The sequence below is a fragment of the Netta rufina genome (assembly GCF_964035555.1).
Source record: "Netta rufina genome assembly, chromosome: 10".
Lineage (NCBI taxonomy): Eukaryota > Metazoa > Chordata > Aves > Anseriformes > Anatidae > Netta > Netta rufina.
In genome coordinates, this window is record NC_140133.1 from 22,958,382 (window position 1) to 22,984,349 (window position 25,968).

Genomic DNA, 25,968 nt, shown 5'->3' on the forward strand with positions numbered 1-25,968 from the left:
TTGTGCTTTATTAAAATTAAATGACATGCAAGAGGCAGTTCTGAATGAAATTATGAATAAAGCTAATAACGGTATAGTTTAAAATAGTTAAAGTGAGAGGAAACCCATTTCTGCCATAAATATGAGAAATTCCAGTCAGCTAGATCTTTAGCCAATCATACGTGTTCTTGTAGATACATTCTGATTATACTAAAATAAGATGCTAGCCTTGAGTTACATTAAGAAATACCTTTTATGATCAACTCTATGGCTTCCACACGTAATATCTGCACATAACCCTATTTAGACACATTAACCAAAAGTCCACTGAAACCAGTGTTCTGGGGAAATCTGGAATTTCCATCAGGACAAAGCTGAGCATGAAATCCCAAACATCCTGTCTTGTGACTGTGCGATAATAAGCTTGAAAGAACATTTGGCATACACAGCTCAAGACAGCCATTGATTTCTAATGATATATTTAACTTCTTTTTCCTAAATATCTAATAAACACCTTCTCAGGGAGAAGAGAAAGTTTGTTCACTCCGTTTAGAGGTACAATAATCTTGATGTTTGTTACGGCATTTTCCCAGTATTCCTCTCCGCAATGGTGAAAGCACTGACTATTGCTACCCCCACACACTGTCATGCATCACCAGAGAAGCGACCTCAGCTGCTTCTGTTTCTTTAGTACTGCAGTCACCCGTTCCTAGAAGACAAGAACAGTAGTTCAAAGAAATTGTAGTAACTTTGCTTGCATAGTAGAAGACCAAATGCATCAAAAATGCATTTTTTTTTGAAGAAGGGCACAAGGTATTAAAAAACAAAAAGGGAAGAGGAAAAAATAAAGTTGATGTTCCTAAGATTCGAAACAGAGATAAGCAAGTGAGGGCACTGGTACCATAACAGACCTGAGCTTTCTCCAGTTGGGCACCTAAAACCATGCAGCCATTGCTGTAGATCTGTCGAGCCATGTTTTAGTAGCAGGTAGGCTTCTGGTAGCAAAAGACACCTATGAAGCATAGGTACATAACTTAGATCATGCTATTCTCACTAAGAAAATAAAGTAGTGATGGTCGAGCTTTTTGTTTGCTTGCTTTAACATGGTAATGCTGTCAGACAAGTCCTGCACTAGCTCTTCCATCCACTGTGATAGTTTGTGAGGACAAACATGAAAGAGGTCTCTCTCACTGACTCATGTACTTGCTGCCATAAATGTTAGCTAATGACTACAAATATATAGTTAGAAATGACTTTATTTTTGATACTTAAACATGTCTCTTGCTTCCACACTCAGTTCTAAATCAGAACACTTCCTTGCAAGAATAGTAAGAGGCTGTACAGATGTCTGGTCTATTAATATGACTTATGAACTGTCTTCCAGACTTGACATTAGGCCTGCCTTGTCACCACGTTATTGCCTTATGCTCTGTTTTTTTAGTTAGACCTGGCTACCAGCTCCAGATTTATCCTGCTTGCCTTGCTTAGGTACTGTGTTGTATATGCAGTGCAGCTGAAAAGGTCTTGTAAGGAGAAGAACACAATTGCTTTCTTAGTAAAGTACACAGTGTTCATTTATCCTTTTAATTTCTAATTTAATGATCTTGAAGTAACTTCTAAAGCCCTTTAAAATCCTAACAAGCTGTTAATATACACTAATGGATCATCATTTACATACAGTGGGAAGAAACAAAACGCAATTTCAGGTTTGTTTAGTACAGGCTAATATTTGGGAAGAAAGCAGAAAAAGCAGTTTTCTTCATTGTATTGGTTTGCACAACTTTGGTGTTACTGCTTACTAGAAGCATTATGTATTTCCAAAAAATGTCACAGACAAATTCTGAAGTAGTACACTTTGCCTAATTCTTTTCTTAGATACAGGCTAAATCCTTTATGTCTGCTTTTCATAGTGTTTTGGTATCCTACTATCAGGTATGAGTGATGTGATGGACAGTGGAAAATCTTATTTGTGTGCTCTTGATTGCCAAAAAATAGAGCACTGTCCTGTGTTATCAGCCCCCTTCAGAAAAGAAATAGAGATGCAGGACTTCATGAGATTAAAATGCTATCTGAAAACAAATCTGAAGAAACAAAATAAATCAAGGAGGTAGCTGCAGTTTGCTGCCATTCACAATCAAGTCCAAAGTTGCACCAAAAGGAATACCTGATGTTGGTCAGCCTGTGACTATGGAGAACTTCAGAACTATTGTTTAGAGTTTACGTGCAGATCATCAATGAAGTCTATAGAAACATGTCTTCATTGTAATCAATAGTGCCCATGATCTTCTCATGTGAAAAATTTTGATGTCCAATGCAGAAAGGAAGGAACAAAATGTTTTAGCCTTTCTGTTAAGCGGAGTAAAGTAATAGAAGTACTTTATATCCTTACCTTATCTGATTGAGGCTGGACATGCAGCTTATATTTAAAGAATTTCACAGAGAAAATAAACCAAGCAGATTTAAATGAATAGTCTGAATGTACTGTTAGAATATCAGTGTGAATGGATGGTCCTCCAGGATTTGAGGCAGTACAGCATTCTTAGATGTGTGACTCCAGTCTGCTTAGTAACATGATGTTGAACTGTGTGAGTTTATGAAGCTCTGCATTTATCTGACTGGTTTTCTTATACAGCTGTGGAATTGATTGCTGAATTTGCCAACGGTGTTATACCAGAGATTTAAATGCTCATTTAAAAACAGAGGTAGTTCAATAATCTGCTACTTTCAATCAGGTTTAGAAGAAATTCTTATTGATCTCATTTTCCCTGTGAACCTCAGAAACTGTACTAATAATGGACTTTATTAAAGAAGGATGTGACAGACTCCAGTGGAGGCTAAAGGAGAAAGAAAAAGCTCTTTAGAACAATACCATAGCTTTTCTACATTTGCCTTCTGGAAGAAGAAAGGTATCAGTGTTACAGTGCATTTTCTCCCATTGTGTTTGCAAAAGAGGAAACACTGTCAAAGTCTTGGCTAATTTGTAAAGTAATGAGTTTTCATTACTTATTTTCTCCTGTGTTCATAAAGGAAGCCTGTTAGTTCTCCAAGTAAAGAATGGAGGCTAAGTATATCATATCAGAGTTTGCCAAGATATGGAAAACATGAACATATGGCAATCACGTTAAAAAATAAACCTTGCAATAAATTCAAAAGTTCAAAAAATCCTGGGTGTTTCTACATGGCATCACACCTGAGACAACTGTATTCACACAGCTCAGATAGAGGCCAATATAACCTGCTGCTTATGACCAGATAATTGGCCTGCAGTTAATCGGCCTTCTCTTCTTGCCTTCTAATCAGAAACATTTCTGGTACCTTTTTGAGCATCTGAAAACTTTTGCTTTGAGACTGCCCTTCTACAATACCCTTCACTATACTGTGGTAGACTCCCAAACTGATTACACTTTTTTCCCCCAGAAGCTTTACCCCAGTTGAACAGAACTCTGACATGGTGGTGAGGATACATCCCCATACGAGAGGATCTTATGTTCACTTCTGAATTTATTTATTTATTAATTTTTGCATTGCAATTCATTCCCTGACAAAAACACAGTAACAAACGTCAAATATTGTCAAGCAAAATGTATTCTCTCAGAAGCCTGGCCTAACTATTTTGTCCATGAGCAGAGCTAGATTGTTTACTTCTGTGTTCTTAATAACAGCAAGTATGTTTCCTCTAAGTAGTAGGACTATTCTAAACAACCAGGCCACATAGGTGAGATGGTTGTATCCCCATGACTGTTGTTTTTAAAAGCAACAATGCTGAGAGCTGCAAAAGTAGCTGTGTAATTACTGTGATGCACACTGAAACCAAGATCAAGGCTGACCTGTCTGGTGATTATCTCTCCATCTCTCCTTCACAGTTCAAGAGGAAGATGATAAAAGCAAGTCCTCAGGGGGTAAAACGGTCTCAGTTTGGTCCCTTTCAGCTTGTTGGAGTACAGGCAAGCTGAACACTAGGTCTGCAACCATCACAGTAACTGGAAAGGTAGAGAATTACTCTCACATGGTAGAGGCAGCAAGCAGGGAAATGCCAGGTTTCTGTTCGCACACTCTTCCTAAGGCTTTCAGATGAGCACCTGGAAGCTGGGCTGTCAAGTCATTGTTTGTAAAAGCAGTAAATTCTGCCAGGTATTGTTGTGCTCTGCAACAGGCAAGTTTTCTATGTGAGCCCATTCATGTTTGTCGCTGCTGAAATTCCAGAGGACCCAAACCATCTGACAAACAGAGGGCATCAGAAGCAATCTGATCACAGCAACTGATCACAGTTCTAAACTGTTTAGCGATGTTCCTCAATTCCCCATTACAGACTGGTCAGTGCTATGTACATTCAAGTAAAGAAAATTGCTATGTGCCTTCTTTCTTCCTATGCAAGTATGTGTTTATGGAATTACTTTGCTCAGTACCTTGCTCCATACAGAATTGAAAGTGATTTTAATGAAGATGGAGTTACTGCTTTTCAGTAAAAGCATAAGTAGTTGTAAAAGGTTAATAAGATTTACTTTGGTATAAGCTTAGAGATCATTTGTTATTCAAATGACAAAAAGATGCTGTGTCTATAAAGTTCAGTTAATGATCAATGGCACCACCTGTTTAACAGATAGTCCTTGGCATTTCCATAATTTCCCCATGCAATAAGACTTAAGCTTCACTTACTCAACGTGAGCATGGGAGGCTTAGAAATAACCATAGATTATTGCTGAGATGTTCCAAATGGTATTTTAGAAACAGTCTCGCAGCTTCTTGTTTCTGATGAGCCATTTCCTCTCAGAATGCCAAAAGGTTGTTTTATTTTTCAATAATAACTACAAAAATGTAAAGTTATTAAAGTCTTAACTCTGCATCTTCCATTATGGCCTCTGAATCACACAATTACTGAAATGAAGGTTTAAAAAGGATTCAAAATATATTCAAAAGAATACAAAATATTTCTTACATTTTCTAGTTGCAGATCTATAAGCATTTTCTAGGGAAGATATAGATCACCAAAGAGCAAATTTAACTAAAGAATTGCTTTTATTAATGACCTTTTACTCATCCCTTTCAACTCATTCCAAACCCTGCATTGTTTTGTACAGGTTGAAAACCACTGATGTGATTCAGCCATCTCTACACCAAAGGATATGAAGACCATCATCAGACATTTCAAGAATTCATTTCTAGAATTCCACCACACCAGGTTTTAGGGGCCAACAGAGAACATTTTAAATCGGATGGGAACTATAGACAAAGAAGGATATGAGTGCTAGTATCTGAAAAAGGAGAAAATTGTTAAAGTCATCATTGGACTGTAGAAAGAATCCTGAGAAATCGCTCATCTAGCAGGATCTTACATCATTGCTCCTGGGCCAAGAAAAGCGCTCACATCACAGTCACACCAAATCTTCATACGAGTCCACTCAAACACAACTTCTCTATTTACTGTTTTCTTGACTTAAGCTTGCACATCAGGCCCACTGGGCTTGGTGAATTCTACTTGCTTTTCAAAGAGTAACTATTAACAGTGCTTTTGACTTTTCTTGTCTGCATCTGAGAATTTCAAAGCATGTCATAAACATCAGAGTCCACATCTTGTATCACTATCCCTTGTTTGTGGACAAGCACAAAATTCAGATATTTAAGGGCCTATGTTATTTCAGTTGATATCTAAAAAAAGTCTGACTGATTTTGACTATAGCTGGATTTCTGCCTTGATGCATCACTAAGAGTCACAGAACAATTCAATGGGAGATACAGAAATAGAGTACAGCTCTCCCAATTCCCAGACTCCATTCTAACCAAATGACCATGTAGCCTCTCATCTTGGTGCTTACAAAAATCACCAACTGCTGTAATTTGCATCTGCAAGCCATTCTTTAACTAATCTTAAATGTATCTTTGTTCATAGCCAGGCTCAGCCCACAAGGCCCAGGAGAGGACTGACAGAAGAGTGAAGAAGCACATAAGCTTTGTGTCTCGCAGTCCTCCCAGCAGAAGCAGGTATGAAATGCTTCCAAGAATTTTTACTCTAGTGTTTTGGGTTCACTCACTCAGCTTCCCTTGGGATGTACAGTGTGCCAGCTGGAATTATGTGAGTAGGAAGCCATAAGGAGATCACAGATTCCTAAAGGCCAGAGCTATTCTTGGTCTTAGTATATACTTCACTGGTTATTTTTGTGCCTTTATTGTTCCATAAAGCATGATACCCATTATTTGGCCTATAGAACAGCTTTAATTATAATCTCTGTCCCCAAATGGCAGCTAAATACACATTGATTCTCACCTCATGCTGTTTGTTCGCAAACAAATCCATTAGTCCAAAGCACCAGTGTAGAAGTCTACTGCTATTACAATGACCACAGAAGTTATTATAAAGATGCAAATTACATAAAGGTCTGTCATTTCATAGTTAGTAGTACAATATGAAAACCACATAACTTGAACAACTGATTGTGGGGATATTTTTTTTTCTTTCTTTCTTTCTTTTTTTTTTTTTCCCCTAAGTATCTTTGTTGTGCATCAAGGTTCGTCTAGATGACTAGGAATGATGGGCTTGGGAACAGTTCTAAACTGAATACTCAATGAACTCCCCTCACATTAGCCAGGTAATTCACTCAGCCCTCCAAAGAAGGGACTTGATGACCTATTGTGCTCTACACAATCCTTAAATACACATTTGGAACATGAGCACCTCAGCACTGCATTACATCTCCAGTGGCTTCTGTGGTTAGCTAAGTACAGTGCAGATATCCCTGTCTGATTTCTGGCCATTAACCCTTTACATAGTGAAGGTCTGAATTTTAAGTAATGGCTTCCATTTTCACTGGTGACGTTAATGATTGATAAAACTGATAAACTAAAAAGCCCCTAATTATTTTTGTTCATAGGCTTTAAGGACATGGGGTGGGGCTAATGGACAATAACAGAAACTGTGAACTCTATCACTTACTATTTGCAAAGGTCCTCTCATAAAAGATCCACGCTGGAACTGGAGAGCAAGAACTCCAGTTGTCTTCCTCCTGCTGGTAATACCAAGCAACCAGCTTTTTTATGTTCTTGTCCTTACAAGTGGGAATAACTCTGTGCTGGATTTTATAGAACTACCATCCTTTCTTCTTCCAAATCCTTTTGAAACACTGCAGCAAAACTTACAAACTAACTGTACGTACCTCTGACTATCCTGATGGCTACCAAAACCCTTGAAATAACATATTTATACTAAATTATTTCATACACCTGTAACACATCATTGTCACTGTCTTAGGATGTACATTCTCATTTTTACTTCTGTATAGTACTTACCATGATGGGATTCTGATCTTCACTGTTGCTGCACCACAGGACTCTTAACAACCAGTAACCTAAAAGATAAAATGACCAGTCTTACTGCAGGAAGAGTAACACAAGGTGAGCAAATTTAAGCCTTCAGAAAATGAGATGACCAATTAACTTAGTAACTATTAAGACCAATAAAGACAAGTCAGAAGCAGGTTATCCATAACAAACACACACATAATAACGTATGCATACAGGCAAACAGAAACAAGGAGAGGAAGGGAGCAATACTTGAACAATATGTTATCCAATTCAGTGTCCTCAGCTGATATGACTGGCACCTGTAATTAATTTCGTTAATAACACCATATATCTGGTCAGAATTCCTCTCTACATCTGATTCCGAGCTGCAGCTCCCTTAAGAATAGCTGCTTTTTGGGTACTGTATATAGGCAGGCAGAAACAGATCTGGCTTCTTGATGGGGTCATGTCACTGGCACCACTTCCCTTTCTTATCAGACCAATGTGGTCAACATGAAACCAAACCACATTCACACTATATTCTTAAAGCAAAGCTTGAGATTGCTTTGCTGAATATACCACTGAATAGCTTGCTGCCTTTTACAGCAAAAGAAAGCAACAACAGTAAATAAAATTAGTTATTTTTAAAGCAGCTATAGAAACTTCGGCATTTCAGAAAGGAAGATGTTCTACCATCAGCTACAAGGGCCAGTTCTGGACCTTTTCATTCTATTTTTACTCAGTCTTATTCATGCTCCCACTGTGGTCTCTGATCTCTACCTACTGGGTATGCATTAGGTACGTCAAACCATCAGGAGCTTCTGAGCCTTGTGTCTTTGACATTTGAACAAGCAGGGACTGTCAGGTGAGATTTTTACATGTGCTGTGTTGGTAATTCCTAGTGAACTTGACAGAAGAACTAGGTGCAAGCTGATGACTGGAAACTTTAACATCCTAACTAGCATTTTCAAATACTTTGTGCAAAACACTAAATCTCTTGTTGCCTCTTCTCTTGCACTCAAATTTACTCCTTTCACATCCAATTATGCTTTCTTCACCATAATTAGGATGTGTTAGCAGCAAGTATAAAGGCACAGCACAGAAGAAACAAGCATGTTTCTGCTTTAATTGCAATGGGAAGCAGTGATGTATTTACAAACCTTCCACTGACTTTACAAGTTACTTGACAGTGTCAATCAGGCTTGCTTCTTAAAAGGAAGGTGAATGTCCACCATTTCTGTCATACCAACCCAAATATCCCTGAATCTCTTGTTTCTGTATCACTAATTTCTCCACAGCTTAAAAGCAAAATTTTGGCAAGGTATACCAAACTGCTGAAATTTGTTTTGTCCAATGACTAATTCCCTGCTTGGAATAAAGCAGGGAATCTTTTGATTGCTGCTATTAGCAGTTGTGAGAAAACAACAGGCTGGGAAGCTGTTGGTTTTGATGCCTGGTGGGTCTTGTTTCATGAAATGACATTATTTGTTTTGAAAGATCTTGGACCGTCCCTGGAGCAAGAGACAAGGCACAATGATACTCTTTCTGAAGATGGCCACTTTCTTTCCATATTACAGGGTTCTCTCTCAATTAGAAAACTACAGAAATGACCCTGCATAAACATTACTGAGATAATTACAAACTAATTACAACAGTACAGTGAATCCATTGAGATCTTTAATTCCAAATTGCCACCATCCCAGAAGGAATAAACTGTGAGCTAGACTGACTCTTAAGTATACAATTAAGCCTGTCAAGTTCTGACTCCATAATATGCTGTTTAGTATTGAAAAGTCTATCAGTAAGCCAGTATGCGGGATTAATAAAATAATGCTTTGGTTTTGATTCCTCATGAAACTACAAAACAATTTAGCTGATACAAGCAACATGCTATTTATATTCCTTTTAGCAAAAGTTTTAATGCTACACAGGATATACCCCCCTCCCTTCTAATATAATAGCCTTCCCTAGCCTTTAGAGATTTCAACTAGTGAGGCGAGCTGTGTGCATTCCACGTGGAATTTACTCAGTAATTCTATTAAGAGCATCCCTGCACAGAAATTAATGTCCTCATCTCATTCAATACTTGTCCTATTCATTATTTAAAATAGAATACCTAATCTCTTCCTATATTAAGTTTCCTCAAAGGATTTTGTATTTGTTTCAAGGAATTCATGAAACTAAGCTTCAACACTTTTGTGTCTGCAAAACTACAAAACTTTTGGGCTTACAGTTAGAGCAGACCATTTTGCCATTTGTGGAATTTTTTGAAAGGAGAGTCAATTGAAAGTGCCAGAGCCTTCAAATCTGGCCCTTTACTTTTGTTCCTCACCGTTTTCCGGTCACATTTCAAGTGATACTCAGCATTAGCCAGTAGAGTTTCTAATGATTTCACCAGATTTTCTTGGACAATTCAGTTGACTGTATTTAACTAGCAGCTACCTTAAAAACGGCCCTGGATCTCGTATCAGAAACAAGCTTTTCCTCACCTCCAATGCTTGTAGTAAGCAGCAGCAGCGCCAATGTTGGGGCTCAATACTGGAAGAAATAAAGTCCATGGTAGAGGAGATGCCTTCATTTCCACTCCTAGATTTTATCTTCCCAAGTACTGAAATGAATGGAAAAAGCATCATTAATCCTCATTATTTCTGTTTTTTGATGAAACTACAACAATACCAACTGGGATGTGACATGCTCTGCTACTGACTATAGTGAAGCTATAGTAAAACATTTGACCTGCCAAAAGAAAAATAATTTCTAAATTTCCAAGCAATACCAAGGCTACATATGGAAAATTACTTCCTTGTCTAATTACCATCATAGCAAGGAATCTGAATTCAATTTGTTCAACCTCAGTTTCCAGGTACTAGTTCTTATGCTTTTACTAGCATAAAGGCAGAAATTGCCCCACTGTTATCTTCCCCATGTACAAGGACATAAATGCAGTAACCAAGTCACCTTATACCTCTCTCATAAATTGTGAATGCTAAATTGAACTGGATGATAGCTGGACAACATTTTAACCAGAGTGACACTAGCTTTGTCTGGGATTGGGGGTATTGTTTTGTCAGCTGTTAGTACAGAGATTATGGGATGGAAGATATTACCTGTCTCGCAAATCTATGTGTCTACTTGTGACTTAGAATGCTGCAGGTGGCAGTTTAAAAACATCCCATGTGCAATAGCTTGTTGAGGATGTACCACAGAAACAAGTTTCTGTCAGAAAATGCCTCTTCAAAACTGAAATACTTTGTAAATACATCTTGCTTGAAAAACAAAACAGAACAAAACAAAAAAACTTAGTTTTGAGAACAGCTTTCAAGCATGGCTGTTAAAGACGCAATGCCCACAGTGTAAGAGGATTAAGAGGACTGCTCAAATCCATTGACACTAGAGCTTCCTGACTGCTCCCAGATGCCTGATGGAGCGTGCAGGTAAAAGAGCATCCCATTGAGATTAAGACATTGGCACAAGACTCTAGGAAAAACTCCATTGGAACATAGTTGGTACAAACCCCACCTTTTGCTCCAAGGGCAAGATAAATTTTTGGCCTTCCTTCTTCATATATATATTAGTATGTGTGAACCTAGCTATTCATGCAAACTGTTTTTTAAAAAATCCTGACAAACAAGCCAATTTACATCACACTCTTCTTGCCTTGGGGAAGAGACAGCAAGAATAAACTCGTATGTGACAGATGCTAGTCACAATGCTTAATTCGTTCCAAATCTTTTATGTTAAAAAGCACAGAGAAAACGTGATTAAGTGAAGAAAAAACTGTAACAAAGTGAGATTAAAAAACTATTCAGAATTACTGAAGCCTTCAAACACATGACAAAAACATCCGTGTTGTAATTTATGTTTTTTTTTTTTTAATTTAGAAGGCATGCTTGGCTTAACAGCTTATTAAGAAAGCCTTGTAGGGAGCTAACAACAGAATTCTTAACAACTTTACTGTACTGTTTCACTTTTTGAAATAAATATTTAAAAATGCAGTTCTCATTCCATCTATGCCCACTTTAATTTATAGCCCAGTAAATTAATTTTTTAAACTCAGGTATGGTATCATAAGACACCATAAGGAGTTATTACACCCAGGAAATGCCAGGCAGCTAGTGCAAAGTGAATGTCACTCCTTATGAGGCTCACAGTGACTGATGCAATAGCAGCTCCCAAATCTATGGCATTAGTATTTGATTGTGGTAGAAATACTATAATGGAGAACAAGACCTGTCAGCTTGTCCACAGAAATTGAGGGGACACTGGTTTTCGATGGGTGGACAGTCTTACAAAGAAAATAACCTAGGATAAGGTGGCAGACTGGGCAATGAGTGCATCTCGTGCATTAGACCATGCACGTGCATGCCTAATTGCTGCATGTGCATTAAGAGAATCAGTAAAAGGTCTCTGCGAGGAACAGCTCCTGCTGTACCTAAGCTTGAGCTACACATGCAAGCATTCTATGCTGTCCGAATTAACTTCAGACTGGAGGGAGAACTGCATGCTAAGAATTATTTCCAACTCAGGCTTTGTACAGATTCTCACACTGGAGATATGTGTCAAGTGAAGATTTATTAAATTGCACTCTTCCAAAGTACAAGTCTTAGCAATCCTATCATTTCTTGGTAGCCAAGAGATTCAGTATGTCAACTGCTGTACCACAGCAATGAAACTGCTGTACCACAGACAAGTGAAATCTGACTCATTCACTCAGTGCTAAGATGAAATACATTCATATGGGAGGCTATTTTTAATATCAGATTCTTAGCTGTTCCTTGAATTAATATTTCTATATGGCTTTGTATATATGAAAGTGTTTCAGCTATTTAAACTTCTGTTTTTCCCATCTATCTTTTTTTTCAAGAGCAATGCTTCAAAGGGCAGGAGGATTTTTTTAAACTCAATTCAATATATGAATCATTACAAATCAGAGAGAGACAAATTCTAAGGCTAGCCATAGTAAAATTGAAGGAAAAATTTGGCTCCCACAGAAATCCAAAAAAGTAAAATAGATTCCATTTTCGATATAATCGTTAGAGATACAGTTAAAATGCCATGAGCCCCAAACTCTAACCCTTCAGCAAATCTGGAACAAGTACACTGACATCCATGACTACTCTCAAATTACAACAGGGTAATTAATATCAAAAGGCACATCTATATACAATTTTTGATACATTCTTCCTGAGATATTAAGACAAAATTCAAGAGATGACATTCTCAGGGCAGAAGGTTGAGGTAATAGCTGCATTCCACTACAGTCACTCCAAGAACGTCAGCTTTTATTTCGCAAAGAACTGATAACAAGGCTCTTCTTGTGTATTTTCTGGTCCATCACATAAAGTTGAATGGGGTAGGGGGAAAAGCTCCACAAGATGACCATTTTCTGTTAAATTCAGATGGGTAGTAAGTCACTTTGATAACAAAACAACTAACTTCATCCGTTTTTAATTTTATGGAGTATTTTCATTATCTGTTCAGATGTAAAATGGTGCCTTTCTTCACCTATGCCCAGTATTTGTTGCCCAAAATATAGCTGAAATGGTGCAAGAGCTACAAATCCTGGACAACAGAAAGGAAAGAGAGATTTGGAGATTTTTACTGCTTCTTTATGCATCAAACATGCCCTGCATGAATTTGCTCCATAGGCTAGCAAGAGTCAACTTAAAACTAACTGGAGTAGCAGCAGAGGCAATCTTACAGGCCACGTGAAGACCCACATTACCTATAAGTATAATGGATCCACTTTTACGTGCAGTGCTTTTAAGAGTATCGCCAAAATGCCTTGTGTCTCAGGCTGTGGCACAGCACCCTAGAGAGGTAGTAAAATGCCAGTGTCCTGGCCATGTTTTAATATCTAACACTACGTATCTGTATTCTAGCATACTGTTTATGGAAAATCTATGCCAAGAAAATATGGAATTCTAAGACAGAAACTGTTCAGTGTTATTCAGAAAAAGAACCCATTGTATAAACTTATTTAAATGTAATCAATTACATTTTTAAATTTTCTTCCTTAGCTTGATAAATTACCTCTCTCTTTGCATTTATTCCATAGTATTTGTTTAATAGAAGATACACAAGCTTCTTTTTATTAAGCAGAAAAAAAGAAAAAAAAAACACATCTCCTTTTTCTCTCTGATGGTTTACATAAAATTCAATACAGTCTCTTTGGAGAATGGAAAAAACAGCAGGTTTTTCCATTCAGGTCCAGTAAAGATATAAGGAAGTCAGCAAATAACCATCACAGTTTTAAAGTGCATTCAAAATGCAGATCTCTGACATCAGTAAAAAAAAAAAAAAAAAAAAAAAAAAAAAAAAAAAAGCAACAACACATCACCTACATTACCTCACAGCTATTTGCATAAAGGGTCCAGAGGCAGTACAGTATAAGTACGGCGACACAAGCCGTCCAAAGAGAACTTAGCAACAGTTTTATTGGATACTGCATGTGTCTGTAGCAGAAAAAGGGCAACTTTGAAGCTCAGATGTGTTCAATCCTTTAAAGCTGTTTGCAATCTCTTGTCAGATGCACCTAGCAAAAATCTGAAACTACAAACCAGGTAAGTTATCAAATCATTTCCTTTTAGCTGATTCTAACTTTTCTTCTAAAAATTGTTCTAAGCCAAATAGCCTATGTGATATTCTTAGGGCTGTTATCCAAGGACATTACCAGAGGTGATAGAAACCTGCCAATATGATAATATACTCATCTATTTTAAAAATGCATAGAACTTGTTAACATTGTGTATTTCTTTTATGTTCTGAGGATGTAACTAAGCTAAATGATTGCTATAGTAATATTAAAGATATATTCCATTCTATTGAAGGAAGTCTGCTTACTGGAAAATAAATCAGTGGCAAGTGCTTTAGGAATTCCAGTGCTAGCTGGTAGAAACAGAAAAACACTTGCTATCTAGGCAAGTGGTAATAGAGGATACAGTTATTATTGTCTCTGCAAAAGATGTTAGCTGCTTTCACAATGCAAGAAACCTCCCTAACTAACAGAAGATAGCACAGCTATCTTCTTATATGGGCAAATGCAAAAACACACAAGTACCTTAAATATATAGAAATAGATATTTAAAGCCTGGCTGTTAAAGTTGGACTTTAACTGAAGGTGGAATGGAAGTGTTGTAAACCACATTATTTTAAAATAAACCCTTGGCAAAAGAAATTGCCTGTTGGAGATTGTTAGTGCAGGTTTACATGTGTGTACCTCATGTAGGACAACAGTTAATACAAGGTTCAATAGGGAAATTATTTTTGCCTCTTGGCAAAAGGCAGAGCAAGATCACTGGTTTTCCAGATCATCTGTGTATCATGAAGTTAGGTGTCTGAAATGCTCATATTTATACTGCCAGAAAAAAAATGAATGAGTACTTGGTCTCAATTATGAAGAATTTACAGATTCTCTGAAGAATATAAAATAAACTGAGAGGTCTGTAACAGAAATCAAGAGGGACCTTCATATGAGACTTCAATCCCTACAACAATGCCGTAGTTCTTTTTCAGTGTCTGGCAATATGGCTATTATTGCTAGAATTCTTTTGCTCCATCCTCCTCCCCTGTTGTTCTCTCTCCCATGGAAGTTGCAGGAACTCCTGTCTCACAATGCTGTCTATCCAGCTGCCACTGCTACTCCTCTGCCTGACCTTGTCTGGTGTTTGCCTCAATGGGGGGCAGCCCCTTCCAGAAGCAAGTGAGAACATGGGAAGAAGTCCCCTGGATAACATCCTGCAGAGATCTGAAAGCTTCATCCTTCAGTCTGTCCTCAAGAAAGCTGAAAAGAAAGAAGAGATGAATAAAGGTATATGTAATACTGGGTACATCCCTTTGGTAATGCTGGTGTATTTCTTGGCTGAGATTATTAGATCCAATGTATTTACTTCCCAGATTCTAATGTATATATTTATTACTCCAACTAAGGTAAAGGGAGGGATAGCCCATCTGCTGTAATATACTGGCACAGTTCTCAAAAGGCGCTTTCTTCTCTACTACCTCCTACCTTAGGCAATGCCACACTATCACTGAGTAAGATGCTGCATAGAAAAGGTAGAAGCCTGTCACAAAACATCTGCCTGTCTGTCAAGTACTTTTCTAGGAAAGCTCCAAGAGGACATATGGGAGGACATTCTGCAGTTTTGGACCCTGTATTTAATGCTAATTGCAGGTGGGAGTGCTCCCATTCACCTTCTACCTCAGCCTTCTGGCTTCTACACCCCAACAGAGGTGGGCTTTTCCATGTGTGGCTGGGAATGCAGAGGCTGTCCTAGTGCCATTCCCCTCCTGACAGCTTGCAGATGCTCTGCTCCCACCAGTCACAGCAGTGGAAGCAGATCACACTTGGAGACTATAGCAGCACATAGGGGCCTGCCACCAACAAAAAGCACAGAGCGGGCAGAGGAGCTGGCCCTAGGGCCCCATAGAAAAGGAATCCCTCCCTCCTCACATGAATGCTGAGAGCTGGCCATGTCAATCTAAGGCATGAAACACTAAGCAGAGCTTAAGAATAAGTAAGAGATACTTATGGCTGTTGGAAATACTGAGCTAGCATTCAAATGTCCACATTCCTGCTTCTACCTGTGTTTCAACCCTGCCCTTTCTCTATCTCATGCTGTATCCAACCCTCCCTGCTCCCAGTTACTGCAGCTGATTTCTTCCGTCTACCCAGCATCTTTTATTCACCCTGCTACACCTTTACCTGAATCTGACTTGCTTCTGCGAAGTCTAAATCAACCAACACATTACCCTTTGTCACTGCATGTCTTCCCACTTGGTTTGCACCTAGTTCCTAATATATCAATCTACCCTTGGAAAAAAAAAAAAAAAAAAAAAAAGTGCCAGAATTGTTTTGACAGAGACCATCTAGAGTAATCAAATTCAAGACAACACAGTTACCAGTGCAAATAAATGGGTATAATGAGCAACAGATTATAATCTGCACTGTAGAACTTCACAAATTCACATTTCTTTAGAGAGGATTATGGAGGTTCATTAACATTATTCTTCCCTTGGACAGAATTAAATGCCCCTCTGCCAGAATGGCTTTCCAAAAGACAACACCCCGGAAAAAGATACATAAGTGACCTGGAAAAGAGACAGCATCCTGGAAAAAGAGATGTCAAGGAAGAAGCATCTTATGGGGACATTCAGAAGAGGCAGCATCCAGGGAAAAGGGAGGTAGAAGATGACCTTGCCAGCTACCTGGAGCTGAAAAAGCAACAGCATCCTGGCAGAAGGTCGCCGTGGGACCAACATGCGGACATCTCTAGTGCACGTCTGACTTACTTGAATGGGTTATCCAAAAGACAGCATCCAGGGAGAGGGTATCTGATGCATAAACATCAGCATCCTAGCAAGAGAGGCTGGAATGATGAGCTAGACCTAAGTGACCATGATGGGGAGAAACGCCAGCACCCTGGAAAAAGGCACTGGGATACTGATAACCCAGATTATGCAGGTCCCTGTGACCTTCAGGAGTCCTCCACCTGTAACACAGGCAGCTTGTGGGTTGATTTACCAGAAAAATTTAGCAAAGACAGGGTAGAAGAAAAACGTCAGCACCCAGGAAGGAGATCAACATGGGAGAGTGAAACAGAGGAATGAGAAAGTAATTGTGTATCATTTGCATTTGGTGAAGTAAATTGCCAGAACACTAAAAAATTCTGTTCACTCCCTTTTGGCTTCCTGCTGCTGATCTCTGCACTACCTTCCAGTGAGTGAGAGTCCCCATTTAAGCTAATGGCTTTGTCACAAACTTAAAGTAATGGAACAGAAGCAATCAGTTGAATGGCCCAGGCAAGTACTGAGAGTCTTCGACTCCCCCACTCTGTGAAGTTAAGAGCGCTCTGTTCCTTATGGTCCTAGACCCCAGAATAATCCTATGTGCGGTCTTAAACAGGATCTTTAATATCTGTTCAGCTGCTACTCAAGAAGAATAATTGCATGACTTCCTCTCATGTCAGTGAAATCAGTACATGAATTGGAAGAAAAAAGTATAACATGCAAATTATTTCAAAATGAAATTGAGTAGGTTTTCAATTCTAAATGATATATTAATGAGACCCTGTGCACTACAATCTATCTAGACAGTAAGCACTGAACAGAGATAGGAACTGTTCCAAGTGCAAAAGATTAGATGACTGGCTTCATAGTTTGCCTTGGAACTGCACCAAGGAATCATTTCATCTAGGAGGCTGCATAGTTCAAAGGGTTAACGCATCCCAGAGCAACTCAACCCAAGCTGTGAACTTTGCTGTGTACACCCCAACCTAGAACTCCCACCCTGTTGTGTCCACATTTCAGTCACTCCTCTTGAAATCACTCCTTCTCCTTAGATGTTTAAAATTGAAACAAATTTTCTTTCTGATATCTATCTTTTCTTCTGATACAGATTTCTGATTTTTCCCCTCTCAAAGGAATGCTTTTCCTTTCTGTGGTTGGACTCCCAAAAGTATTTATTTGATATGAATGGTTCAATAAACATCAATAGTAAACTCTGGGTGTCCTTACTGGTGGTGCAAAACATACTGTAATAGAGTGAAAAACTTAAAACCAACCCAAGCTAAACAAAAATAAATGAACATCCAGGGATATTTTTCAGTGGAAAGTTTTTGCATGCTGGTCAGCCCACGTTTATACCTAAAACTGGTTTGTTACTAAAGTGGAAGGGTGATTTGCATATAGATATATTCCCTTTTTCAATCTTCTACCTGTATGATACACAAGTACAAAGATCTGGGCTAAACCCTATCACCTCGCTCACTGGGAATTTCTACTATTTGAGAATGATCTTGGCAAGCAAAACGTGGTTTAAGTTTGAGGCAGATTCATTTTAAACAATGGAAGAAAGGTTGACTGATCTACCTGCTCAAACCTTCTCAATTCCATGATTTCTGTGCAACATATAGCAAGACACGCAGACATGCAAGTCACTGAAGAAGAAAAAATTAATTTCACCAGTCTTGTGCTGTATGCTTGCAGGATGGCTTTGCTGTAGCTAAGCTCTACTGGATGTGACCAATTACTATGTTTGTACATGCACACATAGAAACAAATAGAATTGTATAAACAATTTATACAAAATTAAAACACTTCTACACGGGCTTGCACTGTTCATACCATGGGTTGCAAACACTGAAATCTTTTGTGTGTTTTATTCAAGGTTTCTACTGTCAGAGAAAGATGCCATTACGTGAGGTATGTACTTCATTCACTGTACTAGCAGTAGGGAGAATAAAAATAGAAGTCCGATTTCCTGGTCACAGCTAAACACAAGATTTACTGATTCTTGCAGTTAATGCACATTTACAGAGTGCAGTCTTGGTCACATGATTTCTTGTACACTCAAAGATGTTAGAGCACGTCAATATTTCACTATAATGTGTTTTTTTTTTAACAAATGAGTATGTTTTCCATTCACATTCACCTTTCTCAATACCATCAAAACATGTTATATGCCTTGAGTGTTCTCTCTAAAAATGGTTGTTTCCCCACTCTCTGCCTCAGAGCACATCCTTTGTTATAGAAGTTAATTCCTCCATATGACTTAATTACCCTAACAAAGAATAATTAACGATCTCAGCAAGTTTGACGGAAGATAGATACTCCCAGGTTGATCAACACTCTACTTGTTTGTCAAACAGTTTCTACCTTTGGAGACAACGTACTGTTCAATGTATGTGACAACTGGCAGACCTGTTTTACTGACAGGGGTTTTCTAATTAAAAAGTGCTGAACAAATCCTCAGAGGAGGTAGCTAGCAACATTCCGTACACTCCAAATTCCTTTAGCAAGTTTTCTCTATACAGTGCTTTCTAAAATGCTCGTTTCATTTCACAAGTGAAAAAAAAAAAGATTTCTATAAAGATTACCATTTCATATACCATTTCCTGCAATGAATCGATGCTTCTTACAGATCAGTAGTACTACACAAGACTAGAACACTTGCTATAAAATGTCCAAAATAAGGAAAAAAACAAACAAACAAACAAAAAAAACACTACCAAGTGGATAAATATGGGCAACAGCAAAAACACAACACAGTTCCTGCAAGACAAGAATGCTGCTGGAACTGCTACAAGAAAGCCAGGGTTGGGTCAGGGAGAGAAGCACGACTGCCCAGGTCAAAGTAGTTAATGTGCAGCAAAAACAGCTGTTTCACCGTGTTCAGTTACTGCTAATTCTCAGAATAACTTTATTATCAATAAACCAACCACTTACTAAAAAGGTATGTGTCGTCCTCTCCATGTGGCCAGTGAGAGCTAGCACAAGTGATTTTATGTAAGTCTAATTTTTCTATCAGCTATATTTTAGGTTCTGAGTGCTTGAGTATTTATTGAGCTGTCAAGCTTATCCAGCATCTAGGCCTATAGCTTTTCACTTTGACTAACCAGAAAAGAACCAGCTTCTGCACTGTAATGCTTTGCTTCTTTGAATGGCAAATATAGCACAATCCCTTAGCAACACAAACTACACGGATATGTACTTCTTATTTAAAAAATAAGAATTTGATAACTGCACATCTCATATAACCTTATTTCTATTTTATACCTTCCCTTCCCTGTCACCTTTTATTAGAATTTAACATCTATGCAAATATCTATGTGTTACCAGCTTTGTTCAGGGACACGTGTAAATGTACTTACACGTTCTGATTCTGCCTCCAAGTGGCAAAGCCCCCTGAGCGCACTGCCTGTCTGTGAGTCCTTGGGGAACAACAGCAAGGAACAGACTTGGTCCAAAGATCACAAGAGTCAGTGGAAAAATATCCCTCGTCTTCTGCAGAACCTGGATATAGACAATAAAAAATCAAAGCTGTGCATTGGCCCTGATCTGGCACAACAGGCATGCAAATTCTTATTTCCAGATCTAATTACAACAATGCTGCATAGATGAGTTCTTTGTTTATTCTACACCAATTTCACATTTCTGGTATATTACCAGTTATTAAGACATAAGGGAATTTGATTCCTAAACAACACCCTACACAAGCGTCTTCAAAATGAGGTTTGTTTTCAAAGGTAGGGGAAAGGTGAAGGGAATAAGCTGTATAATTAACATTTCCTGCAATTTTCAACTCCTCTCACCACTATTGCTCTGGGCCCCCTCCCACACACTTACCAGCCTTGATCTCTTTGCTAAACCACTCTAATTAGCATGTGCTGAGTCTTTCCAAGGGACATACAACTTCAACAAACCCCTTTATTGCTACTTTTAATGACTCTCAGTTGAAGAAAGTTTAAAAACATCACCGCCACAGCTGAAGCAGAGTCACTGCTTGCCTGGTAACTCACTCATTTAACATTAAATGTCCAACTGCAATTTTAAAGTACCTGTCAGGACACCACTATAAATAAAAACTGTGATCAAAAACAGTCAAGTGGAAGGGAAGCACGGAAGGAGGGGTGAGTCTAGTCTGAACAGAGACATGACAGAAGAGGTGCAAGGGGGACAATCTTTGTTTTTGGGAAACAGATGTACAGACTATGTTCATTGGAGTGCAGAAGTCTCACTTCCCTCCCAACATGAACAACGTGAAGCCCACTCCTACAGGATAACGAGGGAGGATTTGAGTTGAGCACAGAGACATTTGGTAAAAACTGGGAAAATTCCTTGAGAACACCAGTTTATCTGCTGGCCTTGAGATTACTTTTAGAGCTGTGTGAAGACATTTGTATTTTGTTTTCCTTGACAAAACCACTGTAGCTTAAAAGCCCTAAGAAGGAAACAAAGAAAGGGATATTTGTCAATTATCTGCCAACTCGCTTTGTCTGCCTACATGAGATGAAGGCGGGGAGGGAAGGGGAAGGTAAATGAGAAACAAATCTTACTAGATCACAGATTACATTGGCATGCTAGAGCGTGATGTAGGTCCCTGACAGAGGGGAGCATCAGACTCTAATCTAACGGATTGATCCTAGCCAAAAGGCAAAGACAGCTCTGGAGTTCCTTTCAGCCACGTTGGTTTGAACCAGCAGCTAGAGATCCAGACAAGCAAGCAGCATCCCAGACAGCCTGACAGGGCAGCATTCAGTGACTCAGGGGATGCCCTCCTCCTTCACTCACAGCCCATGAAACTGTGCCTTCTCACGTTCACAGGAACTGGGACAAGGGAAAATCTGGAAAACACAGAAATACTCCTGCAAAATGTGATGGAGGTAAACCAGGATCCGATTTGCCATATCAGAGGAAGTTAGTTTATTAAAGTGTCTATACTGAATCATAGCCAGATGCAACTGAGTATGATTCAGTATAGACACTTTAATAGCTGCCAGGAATATGGAAAATGAGGTAATGAATGGGAAAAAAAGGGAAAGTGACCTGCTTTGAAACGGATGTCTGAAATACGATTGTTGCTTTAACTAATTTTCACAGAGAAGCATATGTTTCCAGCATCAGTTCCCTCTTGATTCTGAAACTGGTACTGATCTACGGGGTGCCTGAATAAGCTACTGTAAAGAGAGAGGAGGAAAAAGAAAAGCCAAGACGAATGAAAAACATAATCGGTCATTATGAAGGGTTCTCAGAGCCAAAGCAGTCAAGACAAAAAGCAAACACACCATTAGAAGAAGGTCTCTGAACATGCAGGTTGTGATGAAGATGATACAAACTACAGCCCTGCAAAAGAACCACAAATCATTGTCTGCCAAGCAGCCTCCTCCTTCTGTGCAACAAGGGGGTAGATAGAGGGCTATTAATTTCAGATATGCTGCTAGGATGGGAATTGGCTGCTGTACAAGCAACCCTGTAGGGGAAAAAGAAGACATGAGATGCAACCAAATATGGGTCTGCTTGAAATCTGAAATGAATACTGATGACAGACTAGTCATGATGGTGTGTACCGATCCTATAGGTACAACATTAAACAAAATGTGAACATGTGGGAATTTTGAATCTTCCACTCCTCTTTATAATTCAACTACTATATTCAAAAGCGGTGACATTCCACTACACCCAGGACCAATATGCCAGGTTCTTCTGCTCTAACGGAGCAGATAAATTTGTGTAGATTGCTGTCCTGCTAGTACTGAAGCAGTTAATAGGCAAATCAGACAAATGGGATTCAAAAAGTTGTCAGCTGCAGCTCTTAAAAATCATGCTGTCAATTTTGATTGATGAGTCTGCAAACACAGGAAAAACACAGTTTTGGCATGGAAATGTAGCTGCTTCTATCTTCTCTATGCAGACTAATTAAACAACTTTGCTTTGTATCAAAATGTTTACTTTAAGCAGATTGAGTATATTGAATGTATGAGTTTCATTAAAAGTGACAAATACAATTTTTTTAGTACTCTGAACAAAAACTACGGAAAACGTTGGTTGGCATCCACCTATAATCAAAAACTAAGGAACAAACTGTGATCATTTTGGGTTACTGGAAAAAAATCTGTGGGTTACTGGAAAAAAACAAAACTTTCAGTTTCAGAAGATTTTTTTTTTATTTTTTTTTTAAGTTTACCATTAAATTACAAAATCGAATTTAGGTCAATTTCAAAACACAGCATTTATTTAGATTAAGTAATTGTTTAGTTTAGGGAAAATTTAGGAAGAACATTCTCATTTTCTACTCTTTGCTTCCACCCTAACTCTATATTGAACTCAACACTTATTTTTCAGTTGTTTTTTGTTGTTTTTGTTGTTTGTTTTTGTTTTGTTTTTGTTTCCCAATGAATAACTCTTATTTGTGCATAGATGTTCCACTGCATTCCTTGAGAAGCAGACAGGTATTATTCAGAAATACTTCTAGTCTATGCTTACCACTCTTTTGCTGGGATCAATTTCCATTATTTTACATTCCAAATGCCACTAAGGTTATTAAAAGAAGTTGAAGAGCGTAAGCGAGCCTAACTGTAATACATTTCTGACAGAATTGCACTACAGCTACAGGACTGAGAGCTTCCATCTTCTAAATTCCATCCCCACAAAAGTCTCTACTCTTGTATATTAGTAGCAACCACCAAGTTAGCACCCGACTGAGTCCTAAAATTCAGTTTTAGGTATTCCAACAGCTCACAAACGTATTTTTCAACTTAATTACTCAGTGTTTTCTAAGGATTGAGTGTCAGAGTGGGAGGAGGTACATAATGGCAGTGGGGTTTTGCAGGCTGAGTTTTTACATTCCAATGGCAGGACTAAGGAAGTAGTGTGTCTGACTTCTGACTCTGCTTCTTGAGCAAGCCTTTAGAACACATTGCTTTCCTGTGTCATAACTCTATTATACTGGTTCACAAATAAGCCACAGCACCTGCTGCATTTCAGTAAGGTTTAATGCATCCCCTGATACTTTTCAGATCATTGTTCTCTATCACCATCTCCTTATTGCAACTCGCTGGATGAGCACAAATAAATGTTTATTTTCTTTTAGTAGTGTAAACTGGATTGTTTTAGGCTGACCTGGATTTTTTCATTCTTTCAACACCCTGTGCTTGGCAAAGTGTTAGGAGTCTGAGCAAGCAACAAGCAGCTACATTTTATTCTCACTGACATCAGCACAAACCAAGATTATTTCCCACCACTTTAGCAGGGATACATAAGTCCAGATTTTGCTTTGGGAATGGACACCAGTCAACATATCACTACATCTGGCATGCTAACTTTATCTGTTGCTTCTGTAACTCTTCTTGAGAGACACCTTATGAGAGATTCTCTGCCAGTCTCATACTCTCCTAAAGATCCAAATGATATTAGATCAATCATTTAGTGAGGAGTGAGTTCCTTAGAAAGTGCTAAAGACTATTTATCTTCAGAAACATGAAAACAAATGGCATTTTTGTTTCAAAATGTTGAATGAGATTTCTCTTTTCAAAAACGACTGACACAAATTGTTTTTTTATCTGTAGTTCAGAAAGACGCATTTGGTGAAATGCTCTGTCATGGTCTGTAGTCAAAGGCAGAACATGCAAAAGAACATCGTTGACTAAAGATTCAGTGAGTGCAATGTTTGATTTGTAGTACACATCCCAGAATGTTGTCAACCTCATCACAACTTGCTGTAACAGTCCTTCTCACTGTACTGTTTAGTCCAGTATTAGGCTATTGGACTTTTATCACTGCATTTCCCTCATGTGTGGAGCTTTTAAAACCACCCTGCTGGAAATGAGCAATTACTGACGCTACAGAGAAAAGCAGATTTAAGGAAAGAGCTTGCTGTTCAGAACAGTGTCCCTCTTCCTTCTACCTGACTCTTACTACTTCTGAATGACAGAATGAGAGAGGATGGAGCTGCCAGGGTCACGAGGGCCCTATGGCTCATAGGCAGGATTATCCTGCGTGCTGCAAGAGGGGAGAGAAAAAAAAAAAAAAAAAAAAAAAGTAAAACAAATGGCTAAGCAGCCCTATGTGCTGTAAAATCCACTGCAAAGTCCCCTAGCAGGTCCTCAGTTGCTCTCAGTCATGCTTGTTGTGCTATCTGGTGACAGCCACTTCTTCCATTCTCCCCCTACCCCTTTTTCTTGTCCCTTCCTTACACCCACGTTAGAGAGCCACACTTCTCATTACAAGAACAAAACGCACACACCAGGAACAAGAAAACAGAAATACCTACAGACACACCATCACAAGTCCTACATCTACTCTTACCTTTTTAACTTATTTCCACTGTCACCCTTCTCATTTCCTCCCATCCAAGCACAGATCTCACAGCCCTTATTATTTGCACAGTTGCCTGTTTCTCTTTTCATAACTGAATCATGACTGCATGGTTTTGAAAAGTAGAGTATAACAATTCTAAACAGGAAACTGCATACGTAAACATTCAGTGAGTCTGACTATTTATATAATTAAATTACTCTTGTGGTTAAATCAGTTCAGCTTTAAGACTTTGATTTCCTGTAACGCTTTGCTGGATGGTGGAATTATAAATACAAAGCAGGTCAGATTCATTAATAATGTGACAAGGTGCTGACAGTGGTCAGGTAATAGTCAGCCCACAATGGCCAGGCTGCACGAATGTGAAAAAAATTAAAACAGTTACTAAAACAGTTTGCAGGTGAACCACTTGCCCCATTTGGAACCACCTGCTATCTTTCAGCTCAGATTTGAAGTCCTTAGGAGTTGAGCATCTACTTGTAACTTATGCCTTGGAAAGTACACCCCCCTCTACGACCCTTGTCGAGAACAGTTTTGAACAGCCAAGCCTTGAGCATGAGACCGGGGGACACGAGCCGCGACAATCCACCCAGAACAGGCAGGCAATGCCTGAGCACAATGAGCATCGACGCCTAAGAAAATCTCTGCCTCCAAACCCGTAATTCTAACAGGGCAAGCAGAAGTATAACTGCACCCTCCGATGATTTCCCCTGCACGCTGGAGAATGGGGGCCAGCGCAGGTTCCTGCCCCTCGAGATTCAACAGGGGCCAGCGCCGGAGGGGGGGGATTTGCAAGGATTCGTCGTCGATGTACGCGACTGCTCGGCTGGCAGAGACGAGCTGCCGCGGCCCGCGCTTGCCCAACGCGTTCCTTTGAACAGCTCGGGCGGCGGAAGGGGCGGGCGTCAGGCCCGGCACGGCGGCGACGCCGCTCCCCGTGCCAGCGCACCGAGCGGCAGGACAGGGAGCACGGAGCGCTGCGGCCGCTGCCGGGGGGCGGCTGGCGCGAGGCGGCCGGGGGGCGCGGCCGGCACCGTCCCGTCCCGTCCCGCTCCGCGGACAGCGCAGCGGCCGCCGTCGCCGCCGGCCCCGCGCGCCGCAGCCCCGGGGCGCCCCGCGGCG

General features: G+C 39.3%; 2 protein-coding genes across 2 annotated transcripts in view; one reads left to right on the forward strand and one right to left on the reverse strand.

Annotated features, from left to right (window-relative positions):
- Positions 1-25,968, reverse strand: part of LOC311213107 (uncharacterized protein) — a gene marked incomplete at its 5' end in the record, with an annotated part of 26,413 nt that continues 445 nt past the window's right edge. The window contains 4 exons of the mRNA XM_084292929.1: positions 1-688; positions 7,261-7,319; positions 9,744-9,862; positions 19,905-20,046. Coding sequence (XP_084149055.1) covers positions 7,305-7,319; positions 9,744-9,862; positions 19,905-20,046 — 276 coding nt within the window. The 3' untranslated portion in view covers positions 1-688; positions 7,261-7,304. The remainder of the gene's footprint in view (positions 689-7,260; positions 7,320-9,743; positions 9,863-19,904; positions 20,047-25,968) is intronic.
- On the forward strand, positions 14,869-16,863 carry TRH (thyrotropin releasing hormone; the record flags this gene model as incomplete). Its single annotated transcript, XM_084292614.1, has 2 exons — positions 14,869-15,064; positions 16,277-16,863. The coding sequence occupies 2 exons, from the start codon at positions 14,869-14,871 to the stop codon at positions 16,861-16,863; spliced, it is 783 nt and encodes a 260-aa protein (XP_084148740.1).